General features: G+C 38.4%; 1 protein-coding gene across 1 annotated transcript; it reads right to left on the bottom strand.

The window, feature by feature from the left end:
* Positions 1–250: 250 nt before the first annotated feature.
* On the bottom strand, positions 251–10,409 carry LOC149299959 (tubulin polyglutamylase TTLL13-like). The gene is made up of 15 exons (XM_089485468.1): positions 10,376–10,409; positions 10,090–10,208; positions 9,734–9,864; positions 9,212–9,368; positions 8,779–8,922; positions 8,552–8,637; positions 8,225–8,450; positions 7,670–7,854; positions 7,141–7,329; positions 6,223–6,406; positions 5,153–5,483; positions 3,977–4,038; positions 3,342–3,523; positions 3,228–3,240; positions 251–451 (listed from the first exon to the last, which is right to left on the bottom strand). The coding sequence occupies exons 2-15, from the start codon at positions 10,180–10,182 to the stop codon at positions 251–253; spliced, it is 2,184 nt and encodes a 727-aa protein (XP_089341594.1). The 5' UTR covers positions 10,183–10,208; positions 10,376–10,409.
* Between the last annotated feature and the right edge of the window lie 3,097 nt (positions 10,410–13,506).

Raw genomic sequence — 13,506 nt, forward strand, 5'->3', positions numbered from 1 at the left:
GTGTGCACCTGATGAAGCGGATTAGACTGGCGAAACGCGTAGTGCTTTACTTGTTTGGACCTTTGGAGACACGTCACACACGAGAACCCAGATACGCTTTATGCCCTCTAGAAATGCCCACGTGCCCCCCAGATATGCTTTATGCCCCCTAGAAATGCTCTCTGCCATCCTGATATGCAACTCTGCTTCCTAGACGTGCTTACCCCCCCCCCCCCGCGGCTTACCAATGCACCCCCAGACTCCCTGGTGCCTAAGAGGGGGTGGTCGGTGGACGTATGTCTGATGCGTGCAGACAACCTCCGCTGCCGGCACTTCCGTCTGGGTTTCTATGATGGAGAAGCACCAGCGGAAGTGCCGGCAGCGGGGGTTGTCTACGTGCATTGCCGCAGTCAGTGAACATCTGTGCGATGCGCGTAGACAACCTCCACTGCCGGAACTTCTTCCGGGGCTCCTATGGTGGAACACCAGAAGGTTATGTCACGTGCTGGCAGAGGAAGTTGTCTAAGCGCATCACACAGAAGTCCACAGCTGCCGGAGAGGAGGATCCAGGTCCCCTGCAGCGCTCTGGGGGGATAACCGCAGCAGGGATAAATGAAAAAGAAAAAAACACCCGCCCATAAGAGGTATAACAGTATAACACTTCATTTAAGTATTAAGTTGGGTTGAAGGAGAGGAAACCATGGCAATCAGGATAAAAACTGAATGGATTTACTGACTGAAAACCCTAAACGAGGGGTTTACATTCACTCTGTTCACATAAATTATTTCCTCAGTAAAAATGGACAATGTCACAAAATGTATCTAATCAGTATTAATTTATTTTAAAATGTTTAAATGTTAAACTTCAAACCATTTGCATATCAATTCATTCACCAAATACAATTACAAACATTAATCATTGATTAATTTAAAAGGATAACAACTTAATAAGAAAAACCTTCACATCCCATTAATGATGTTCAGTGGCTTTATACCTCAGCATCATGATACATGACTGGACTAGGTGTTTTGATATCATAATACACAGTGATTTATACAAAAGAAAATGAAAAAGAGAAACAAGTGGACATTCAGTGAATCTAATCTGATTTATTGCTTTGCTTTCGGTGGACACATGTCAATGGTTTGTTTCATTGTGTGAGATTATTGAATATTGTTCCGTTTCTCGTCTCAAATCTGTAACAAGATTACAATTAATTGATTGATTAATCAGCATACAGAAACATGATTCTTAACAATTCCGAAACCATGGACTAATGACTTACAACTGAGTGGTAGAACAATTAGCAACTCAGTTTCCTGCTCAGTTCATTTTTTCATGTCAATTATATAAGATTTTATATATACCCACAGAGACTTTTATGATATTGCATTCTAAATACATGGACATTAGAATGAAGTTGGTCCCCCCTTTCAAGCTCTAACAGCTTCCACTCTTCTGGGAAGGCTTTCCACACAATTTCAGAGCGTTTCTGTTCTGTAGAGCGCCCGTTCATCCAGTAGAGCGTTTGTGAGATTAGGCACTGATACACTGAAGTTCACAGGTACTACGAGTAACCATAGCTTCAACTATTTATCTTGATTGGTGTCAAATTCCAAGGATCTCGAAGCAATGGTTACCAGCAGCATGGTATAAGAAGACCGTCTGATACTTGTTCTTCAGTATTAGATATTCAGAACTTAGAGTCTTGATGAGATGTGCATACCTGGGAACTTCTGGGCTCGTTTCACAAAAATATAACTAAATATTTGCTTATAGTGTAAGTTTATTACTGAAAAACAGCTCAAGAATCTAAACATTGCACATGCACATTCCTGTGCCCTGGTCTCGTTACCTATTTTTTAAGCTTTAAAAAAAAATTATTTGAAGGATGGATTGAGTGATACACCCCAAAGAAAGGAACAGTATTAAACCCTACTTAAGTAGATCCCAACATAGCACTCACTTAAACTTAAATATAGGTGAATCAATATACATAATTATACCAACATGAATAGAATAATAAATATATAAAGAGAATACTAAATGTAATTATAAATAGTGTATCATCCAAAGGTTAACCACATCAATTATAAATCACACATTTTAGTGTTCACATCCAGAACAGGTCCAATTTTTGGTACAATGATCCAACTCTTTAATTGGCCACTTAGAAGTTTTTATAGAGCTTTCTTTCCATTTCATTAGTGGTTTTAGTCGGTTTCATGTTCATACAGTGCACGTTGCAGTTATTTTTCCTTGAATGTGGATGTGCAGTGTTCTTGTACCATGTATTTTATTGTATCTTCATATATTTTATTCAGCATTAGTGGAGGTTAGAAAAAAAATGTCACGGTGTGAATTATAAAAATGTATTATTTTAATTTTAGGTCTCATACAAACTGCTCAGCTCATTAAATAGCTTTTAATGCAGTGTTCAATAGTTTTTCTGTGTGCTTGTACTGTTAACTCCATGGTCATTGAATTGGTTATTGACAGCTAAACCTGACTAGTGTAGGTATTCTAGGAACTTTTTGTAGTAGTTCTTGTAATAGTTTATTGTGATCAGTTAAAACGGGTTTTACATATTTTCCTAATTTTTAGAACAGATGTCCTGTGCCTCACAGTAAAAGCGGTGGCCTGCATTTGGACCTCTACAGGGCACTGCACCCGCTCTTTCAGTTTATATAATGTCCTTGCCATTGGGAGCAAGTACTTGAGCATATTGAGTATATGTGATGACAGAGATTATACATACACATGGTCATGTATGAAGCTATTTATTTACAGAAACTGGTATTTATATGCATGCATGCTAACGATTCACTGTATAAGATGTATAACAGTATAACAATATTCAAAGTGTCACAACTTCATTCACGTATGCATGGAGTCTTCTTTGCTTCATCATGATGGGACTGGCAGTCAAGTATGTTTCCCCTGTAGTGGATAAAGTAATATAACTTGTTAGGAATTCAGTTTTGATGCAGCATATAATATAAGTGTTGATGTATAAAGAAAAAATCCTAAACTATCTGGCTATGACGAAGAATTAGCATAATGTATCATATAAATATCAATAGGTTAGGCAGGTGTTTTTTAAGCCCCCTCTAGAGATGTTGGTTTCCAATGCAGATATTATATATTTTCTGTTATATTTATTCAGTCCATAATTTTCGTACTAACATTTTACTACTGCTTCCAAATTATGCTTCCCGAAGGTGTTCTGGTGGTTGTTGGCTCATACCAAGGTCTTTCTCCTAAAACAGAAACACAATTTTTATAACATGTACAAAGAATCGGTTATTTTCATGCTGCTGCATTGTACAATGACCAGGATTCCAATAAATGATTGAATTACCAGTTTCTGTTTGTGACACCCGCAGTCTGCGTCGGGTAATTGGAGCAGTAGGTGGCGCAGAAGATTTCGGCTAAGAACAAGGAGGAAACCGTTTTGAGGTGCGTCAGGACATCTTCCACCATGGGGGCTGTTCTAAAGAGAGCCAGAAGAAACAGCAGATGGTTTCCTGCATCTTGTACGTCCTGAGGGGAAAAATAAAAATCCATAGCAGACACAGGTAGACTACACTTTAAACTAGACTTGTGCATTCATATTCGGGAGAACATGAAAAGAAGACGAGTTGCGTTTTCATTGTTCAAACCGAATACCCAATACACTAAATATGACGGCGGGTAATAGAAGGTTTCAGAACATAAAACAATGTGTCACGAATACTGGCTTTAAAGAACTCTAAGTGAGAGGACATTTGAAAATGATTCCTTGACCAAATAAGAAAATACTTTCTCCCCATCAATAAGGATTCTGATACTGCCTTCCCTTTTTTAGCATTAGTGCACTTATGGGGAGCAACGTTCTAGGCCTGACACGGCTTTTAAGCCCCTTCTAGAGATGTTGATTTTTAGTGCAGCTATTATATATTTTCTGTTACATTTATATAGTGTAAGACCCTCATAATTCTCGTACTAACATTTTACTGCCGAAGTTGTACTTCCTGAAGGTGTTGTGGCGGTTGTTGGCTCATACCAAGGTCTTTCTCCTAAAACATGTATAAAGAATCAGTTATTTTCATACTCCTGCATGTACTATGACCAAGATTCCAATAAATGATTGAATTACCATTTTTCTCACGTTTGTGACACCCGTAGTCTGTTGTTTTAAGATGTGCGTCGGGGAATTGGAGCAGTAGGTGACGCAGCAACTAAGGAGCGATTTCCGCTAGGAACAGGGGGGAAAACGCTTCGAGGTGCGTCAGGACATCTTCCACCATGGGGACTGTTCTTAAGAGAGCCAGAAGAAACACCAGATGGTTTCATTCATCTTGTACGTCCTGAGGGGAAGAAATATCTTAGAATAAAAATTTGTAGCACACACATGTAGACTGTACTGAAAACCAAGCCATATTCTGGATTACGGTATATAAACATGTAGAAAGAATTACTACATGTTGTATATTTATTAAGTAGAAAACTTTGTAAACAGACAATAAATGGTATAGGGGTTTAGCCGGATCATGAAATGTTATCGTTATCCATTACATTTTTAAAAGAAAAAACACATCTTCCTGGATATTATCTTTAAAATATTTAAGTGGGTCCTGTAACAAATATTAACATCACAAAAGGGGTCATTGTTATCTTTCAAGTTAACACATTCATTATGGAATACACGGTGCAAATAATCATTAGAAATAGGACAAGTTATTTTACAAAATTCTATAAGCTCTTATATAGGAACGACTGTTCATAATGTATGGGGAAGTTAGAGAGATGAAATGTTTCTATATTTCTAGTTTAGTGAATACACATCTACAAGTACAGGTCCATGGTTGGCATTTCAGTAACGAGCTGAGCTTTATCGCAGTTATTCAGTGTTTGGATTATTTTGGAAAAATGAGAATCGCAGTTAATGCATGCATCCATTTTGCCTTTTGATATAGAAAGGAAGAGGAATCTTGAGGACGTTTATTTAATTTAGCCTAGATTGCCCCGAGGACACATTGCCTATGAAATGCCGGAACCTTTGAAGATTGTTTGGCTCAGGGGAGCCTAAAAAGGGTTTAGCTTTAGTCTCAAGTCTTTTTCTGGAGATTAGGTCATCAAGCATGTCAGTTATAGATATTAATCCCAAATTGTATACATATATGTTCTTACTGTGTTCAGCCGTGTTTTTGTTACTGGAGAGACTCCTCTGGCTGTCACGCCTTGGTGGTTTAACTGGCTCACTGATAGCAGCAGTTGCCCGCACATTTTGCACCCCATACGATGTTACGGGTCTCTGCTGTGCATGTCTCTGCGCAGAATACTGGGGTGATAGAGAGCCTCCTCCTCCTGACTGCAAGAGTCTAGGAAAACCCCTATAGGATTGACGGCTGGCAGCGGCTTGAGCATTGGCGTGTGATGTTGTGTTCCTCAGTTTAGGTAAAGGAACAATAGATACGCTTTCTGCTTTCTGGCGCACTACCAGTGGGGGGGTACATTGTGCCTGTGAGAAAACAACAAGATGTGAGTTATCATTCACTAGAATCTTTACTGACATATACTATATGGAGATCCAAAAGACTACTCATCTCTTGACATAAGTGGACACAAAAGAAGAATTTGGAGTTTTGTCCACAGAATATTTAACCATACCGTCATGTTTTTGTACATAGAAAACAGCAACATTTCTGCCAAAACCATAAGACCAAATGACTATCGCTATCATAATCAGCTGAAGAGAAGCCTGCAACCTTAAGTGATCAACAACATCAAACAGCCACAAATAGATGCGCAAATGGTTAAGGAAGCCAAGTGTGGAACAGCGTCCTCATAAAGCTACATCCCACATCTTCAACCTGCAAATATACAGATAATTGGCACATACTTGGCTTACTTGTTGCATGCAAAATAAAGACCTTGTACTATTTACTACATCCCTTCACCTCTACACTGATATACCCATTAATGAAGGGGAAATCCCAATGAGCTTCACCTGCAGAAAGCCCGGTGTAGCCCTGTATAATGCATATTTCATGTCGGAAGATCTCTTCGGGTATCTCATAGATTTGACTTTGCAATACACAGGGCTGCATTATTTCACATGGCAGAAGCCCTTCATAGTACAGAGTGAAGTGAGTAAGCTGAAAGGCATATAATGGCGCTATATAAAACAATAATAATAATGAATACACCTTTCACTGTGAACTATTAACTGGATCTGCTTAACTGCCCATGGATCATACCTTTTTTTCCATCCTCTTAATGGAATTAGGAGGACACATTGGAGGCCTCTTTGTTAGTTTACGTGCGACGGACTTTTCAACTGCTAATGCCCCTGGGATAGGGAAACTGTCCTTAGTCTCTGGATTTTTCCCAATCAGAATGCCCTTTTGCTCTTCCTTCAGACGCAGCTCCTCCAACTGCTGCCTGCAATTAAGGAAAACCAAGATCATTATGATACAAATACTGACAGAAATGAATAAGTTAGCCCAAATATATAGAATAATGAATAGAATTCTAAAACGTTTGTAGAGTTCTCATATTTCCGGGCCCCTTCATGATCGCTATGACCTCAGATAATTGATCAGACAAAACCTCTCATGTTTTAAGGAGCGCGATCTAAAGTTGAGAAATGTTTACTAAAGTTATCTTAAAAACTGCTGAACTTATAACGTTAAGAAGTCATGCACTGTGATTGTGCTGATATTACATTGTTATAATGCAAACAGAAGCAATAGAAGGTCTCAGAACATAAAACAATGGGTCAAGAATACTGGCTTTAAAGAACTCTAAGTGAGAGGACATTTGTAAATGATTCCTTGACCAAATAAGAAAATACTTTCTCCCCATCAATTAGGATTCTGATACTGCCTTCCCTTGAGATATTAGCATTAGTGTACTTATGGGGAGCAACGTTCTAGGCCTGACGTGGCGCGGCACCTCCAGCTGCCTCCGCCATGATTCTATCCCCAGCATACTATGAGGCCGTGCCACCTTGGCACAGTTCTTCATGGCATTAAAAGGCTGGGTGGAGAGATCAGAGTTCTGTATTGCCTCGACCTGCCATCCTAGGCCTATATGACCTAGCAAAACACAAGGCTAGGTGTTGGTAAAGGGTGATTACATGTGTGTACCCGCTGCATATGTACTGAGAAACTCACCTAGCACAATCCTTTCTTGCCTTTGAAGCAGCAGTTTCCTGAAACAAAGAGCTGCACTGTTGGAAGAACTTTTCATACTGCTCCGTTCCGTCACTGGGGTAGATACGGCGGTAGCCTCCCAGATGGCTGTCTTCGTATTTTTCAGCCTGCTCCATACAAGTAGCCTGGTTGTCTTCCAACCGCTTGAATCTAGATTTACAAAACACATATAAATACATAGCATCTAACACATAAAATCTATCTGTTTCATCTAACAGCCACATGCAGAAATATTATAGAATGATTAGAAATATTCTTCCAAACATAACCTTTCCATACACCTTTCATGAGTTGTGACCTGCTTTATATATAGTTTTATATGTAGGTATATATTAAACATGTTAAAAAAACAACGAGCATGTACATTTTGTAAAGAAGCACATATATGTATATATGAACATATACCGTATAGTAAATATACATACAATGTTCACATAAGTAACTTCTGCTGCTTCTTCTGAAATGTGAAAAAGAATGACTTCAAACTAACCTCGCTTCCTTAGGGAGGGTGCACCGGAATAAACGTTCTTTCGCTCTTTGACGTCTATCTTCCTCAGTGACTTTTGCTTCGTTGGAGGCACGAAGGTTGATTAAATTTAGGGTGTCTTCCAGGAGCGCATCCTTGACCTCTCGATCTAAACATGAATCTGTTCTAAAGCTTGGGGAGTGATTTACCTGCACAAACAAGGAAACAAATGATGAGATTGAAGCTAACTATTTGCTATAATCGGGTGTAAATATGGAAAAGAAGGACTGTTAAGAAATATAAATGGGAGATGAGGAGGTTCTTTCCAAGGACAGTCGCTCATTACAGCATAAAGCTGGAAGTAATACCAAAATCTTCAATATCTGCTTCCTTATGTACTGCGTGTATTATAAGCATCATGCCATGTATTCACGTCAGCTTCATGGCACACTCTGAGCAGACAGACAATTTCTTATGCAGGAGAACATTTTGTAAATATGGGTGATATATTATAAATGATTAATACGGGTTTATTGCTGGTCTTTAGTACACAAGCCAAATGAAAATGATTACTGTTACCTCTAGTAGCCATGGCTTCAAATTTTTATCCAGGATGATGTCGAATCCAAGGACCTCGAAGCATGCGCTACCAGCAAGATGGTTTGGGAAGCAAGTCCGATAATTGTGCTTCAGGATAGGATGGGCAGAAATCAGGGTCTTGATGACCACATCCTCAATATCTCCCCAGAGCTTTACGGTATCGTAGCCATGATTTTCCAGCCAGCTGTTAAGAGTTGAAATTTTCCTGTTGAAGAAATAAAAAAAAATGAAAACACAAAAAAATTATCAGAAAAACAGAAATAAATAAACAAAGAAATACTATTACTGATGGTTCAAATTACATACCTTTTACTTCCTTTGATGTCATCTCTAATGAAGTTTTTGTTGTTTTTATTGATGGAATAATTTGTGAGATGCATAAAGACATTTTTCTAGAAAAAAAAGAAAATATTGCTATTTTAATTCTACCATGGATTCATTTCTGGGAACTCTCCAGATTTGAGTCGTGTAATCAGTTCTCATTGCCTGTTTTACAATCGAGAGATATTGGCGTTTCTGTTAAAGATACTCACCAGGTTGGCGTGGCTGGGTTCGGTGTAATCTATTGTCGCAAAGCGTACGATACCCTCTTTATACATAAAAACACGCAGGGGGTCACAAGATGTGACAAGGACATATATCCGCAGATCAAATTTAAATCCATCGATGAGGAATGGCTGTGCGATTAAAGCAAATATAAATGAGTAGAATTCATACAGTGCAAAAAATGATTATAGACTTCCAGAGTGAGTTATTCCTGATAAAAGTGTATTTATACAATGTTTTTGCAATGTTATGTCGCTTTAGGTAAGTGTTTGCAGTAACCGATCACCATCATTGCCACAATGTTTCTATATCTACCAAATACAGCACATAACCATTCATGCAAATTCTAAACGGACTCTTAAGATGTCTGTTCAGTAAATCATTAAGCATAACATTTCATAGACGTCCACATCCCATTACCTTGCCGATATACTGCTGACAGACCACTTTATCGTAGCGTTCAATGTCCTTCGTGTTGTGGGTCAAGAATATTCCTGTGCCTTGGGAGCCTGTGCCCGGCTTGCAGATGAAGGTCTCTCCTTTGTTGATGCGGCCGTAGTCCTGGAAAGCTCCATAACTGCAGGAGAAAGAAGTGGATTTTAGATGTAAAGAAGGAGAGGTTAGCATTAGTGGTACTGAAGAAACATCTGCATTTGTAAACATTGTTTCAGATCAGTAACAACTCCTATGATGCTCAGCTATATAAAAAACAAGCTATATAAAAACAAGCTATATAAAAGAATGATACTCAAAGGAGAAAAATAAAATATTTTTAAACTGCCTCCAATCCATTAGTAATAACAGTAGGTTTAAATAAATGACTTATATGAATATTTTACTACTGATAGAGGAACGTATAGGAGTTACTCTATAAAGAGGAAGCGTCAAATCGCTATGTAGATGGAAGATAAAATAACTCATATCCATTGCTTGTAAACTCACTCGGCTGGCATACTCCAGGTCCGGGGAAAGATGTTATATTCCTTGGGGAACAGCTTTAACAGGCGGTTCATGTTCCTGGCCAGTAAGTCCTTTCTGTAGATCGCGTTCATTCCAGGAAAGTGGTTGATTTTCTGTAAATAGAAATGTATAGAAAGACACAGAGTTCAAAAAGGCCTCCTTGTTTTGAATTCATCGATTCTTTAATATGTCTAATATTATTAGTGAATTTATGATAAAATGCAGCAGTTTGTGCAAAACTGTCACTCAAGCGAGGTTAAAAATACATAAGCACAAGTACAATGTCCTGAAACCCTACAAATGTATAATATAGCCCCAAGCAAAAAGCAGCTTCTAACCTGATATCTTTCCATGGCCTTGATGCGCTGCAGGGACGTAGACGTGTCTGACCAGTAAACCATCCATTCATCTTCATCCTCGACCTCCTTCATTCCACAACGCCGGACAGCCCGACGCACTGAAATACAACCAACAGCAAAGAAACTTATAAAAAAAATATATATATGATGTAAGGCGTGTAAGATCGTTTTTTCTGTGCTTGTTGCAGAACTCCTATATGTCCATTATTTTTCGGAATTGTTTAACCTATTAAACGTGTAATTGATCAGTAAAGACTATGCTTACCACTGTCATATCTGCAATTGGTTAAATTAATTCCAATTGGCCTAAAAACAAGAGAGGAAAATGCATCAGTTATTCTGGCTGTTTAACAGAAACAGTAAAACATCTTAAAATTCTGATTGCTATAAAGTTAATTATGTTTAAAAAAAATACATATTATATAAAAAATACAATATTTTTATAACAGGGGTAGAAATCATATTCACTCATTCGTATAGCAATCTTATAATTATCACAATAGGATCCACAGAATGATACCGATGACCCTAGAATTCTCCACCCCGGCCCCAAATCCAAGGACACTATATCGCCATTTGAAGGAAAGGGCTCTACTGATACACCTAGAAGTTTGGGGATACCTTGGTTTTGGCTTTGATGTCTCTTTTCTGAAATTCAGAAAATCTCGTCCGGGGATTTCCGCAAAAAGGTCGCGGTCTTCATCTCCGGTGTCATAATCCCAATGGCAAAAGTCGTAGTAATGAGCCATCGTTTTACCTGGAACGACAAAACTGGAAAACCATGATGGCATATTAGAAAGTTATGGAAAACCACAATAACTAAGAAAAATGTTCTGTATACGTTTATTTAATGAGTTTCCTTACGGGGTGATCCAGCCTTGTAAAGAAAAGCTTTGTTTGGGGATATAATTGGTTTCCACAGGTCTATTATTTACAAAACTAGAGAATGTGTAATGGGAAAAAACAAAGCTTGGGTTCGTGAAAGCAAATGCTCTATCAATAAATGGAAATGACTAATGTTACTTATTAAACATTACATTCAGACATTTCCGTCTATAATAGATCTGGGAGCTATTAAAGAGCAAACCTAGTAATGTTATATTTATTCAATTATGCAATAGTATATACGTTGGATATGCCCAAATATTGCTTTAGACGGAACATAAGTAATGCTGGACCTTGATGCATGAGATATATGCTTTTAGTGTAATGCTATTTTTATGTAATTCTAACGGAAATAAAGTTGTATTTCTTAAACAATCGTATAATGAGTTAATTTGAGTAAAATATAATGAAACAACAATCCCTGACATACCCTATGAGAAGGTGCGCGTTCACAGATGACTGATAACACTTGGATTGGGGTCCAAGCTGAATTTTCTCAGTTAAAACCTCAGAATAAAACAGAGTTTATCCAAAGATATCGCTCTCTATTCTCTCTCAGCAATAGAGTGGCTTTCTGGAGTCCTGCTCCTCAATATATTCATTTAGAATGTGTGACATCACAGAGGTATGACATAACAATTGACCTGTTACCGTGGAGACAAAATATTGTCATGCCAAAATAGTGGTAGGAAGCTGTTGTGTCTCAGTGAGTATAGGTGAGAGATGACATCATAAACCTATCTATGATGTGAAAGGTCATGTGGAATTCAGCTTGGCAAAGTAGCAGTTATGCCAGCCTATTACGCTATTAGTGATCTTCAGAGCTTCCTCTACAATGCAATGAAACGTAATTAACAATGAAAGTTTTATTGTACTTGGTTCATCTCCATCCCTGTGTGCCTCTGTCCTGTTTGATGTTTGTCTTTCTTATGAACCCAGAACACTTTGGTGTAATAACTACATTTTCAACAAAAAACTACAGACAACGATACGTTGTATTAACAGGAATGTGTTTACTGCGCATGTATACTATAGTAATAAATAATAATATAGGTGATAGATGGAAAAAACATAGAAGAAGCAGCTTTAATACACAAACATCAGGAAGATGGGGACATCGCCCATCAGATGCCAGGATCACAGCGCAACAAAAATAAAGACATTAAAGGTGCCGCTCCACATAGGGGGGTCTATAAACGCAGATGGAGCTACAGAGCCAGCTTTACTTCACTTCTGACTGATATGTATTAAAACACATGCACAGCAGCACACCTCATTACATGCACAGCAACATGCCACATCAGAAGCACATTACATACACATCTTAAAAAAAATGTATTTGCACACACCTGATTTCAAGCACAACACACCTGATCACACGGACTGTAGCACACCTGATCACAAGCACTGCAGCACACCTGATTAAAAGCATAGCAACACACTACGTCACAAACATATAACATACACACATACATGTTATACATTATGTAACGTATGTGAACACACCTGATCACAAGCACAGCAACACACCTCATAACACATTACATACACAAGTACATATTGTAAGAAAGTAAAAAGGGGTTAACATGAACCTGCAGCCTCTGATCACCAACTGCTTGCTGTTTCTAATCTCTGTCCACTTGCAGCAGGGGCTGTGGGAAATCATTAACCCCTTCAGTGCCTGGCCAGCTTGGACAATGCTTCCCACCTTGTGGGAACAGTTTGGGGAAGATCCTTTTCCAGCATGACTGTGTCCCAGCGCACAAAGCGAGGTCCACACATTTAGTGCCTTATATCAGGAACGTTGCAAGGACTATGGATACAAACAACCCTCTTTGGTGATAAAATATATTTAACTAAAATATTCTAGTTCTGTCCATAGGTATAAAAGAATAATACATATTTGTTCATTTACATCATAAAATAATGTCAGTTATCCGTGAAATAGTATATGTGATTAAATTCACGATCTCTATGACTCGCCAGCTGATAATCATTTAGAATTTCCATTGCACTTGTAAGTTGCAGTGAAATACTGTAATTGTGTCATTTTTCTGTCCAGTTTTTGTTCCTGGGACGTGCGGTCTGCCTTGTGGTCTGCGAGGTAACGCGTAAGGAGCTGCTGCTCGCTACCTCAGAAGATCTAAGACGGCGAGAGGAGGTCCTTGGAGCGGGTCCCGGAGCGGCGTGAGTCCTGACGGATTCAATAGCATGGACTTTGTTCGTCAATAGATTATAGACTTCTTTATAGTTTTTCCCACAAAATTAAGTCTAAACGAGTGGAACCTAGCATCTTCTGTTCCAAAAAGTACCAGTCCTGTTCTTTACATGTTGACAGTTGAAATGCATGTGCATGGAATATTAAACTTGATTTGTGATATCTACTCAAATCAGGCAGACCCATACCTCCCTTAAATTTCCCTCTATATAAATGAGATTTAGCAATTCTTGGTTTCTTTCCTGCCCAAATAAATGTACCTACTAAGATTTGAAATTGTCTTATCCATTGGA

This window comes from Sceloporus occidentalis, unplaced genomic scaffold (genome assembly GCF_023333645.1).
Source record: "Sceloporus occidentalis isolate IW3139 unplaced genomic scaffold, rSceOcc1.0.p SCAF_26, whole genome shotgun sequence".
NCBI classification, from domain to species: domain Eukaryota; kingdom Metazoa; phylum Chordata; class Lepidosauria; order Squamata; family Phrynosomatidae; genus Sceloporus; species Sceloporus occidentalis.

Bases quoted from the DNA above. Each gene is read 5' to 3' on its own strand.
- LOC149299959 (XM_089485468.1), bottom strand. From the start codon at position 10,182: ATGAAGGAGGTCGAGGATGAAGATGAATGGATGGTTTACTGGTCAGAC. The intron at 8,451-8,551 runs GTATGTAATTTG...TTTCTTCAACAG, and splicing joins GACATCAAAGGAAGTAAAAG to GAAAATTTCAACTCTTAACA. The intron at 7,330-7,669 runs GTTAGTTTGAAG...TTGTAAATCTAG, and splicing joins ACCCTCCCTAAGGAAGCGAG to ATTCAAGCGGTTGGAAGACA.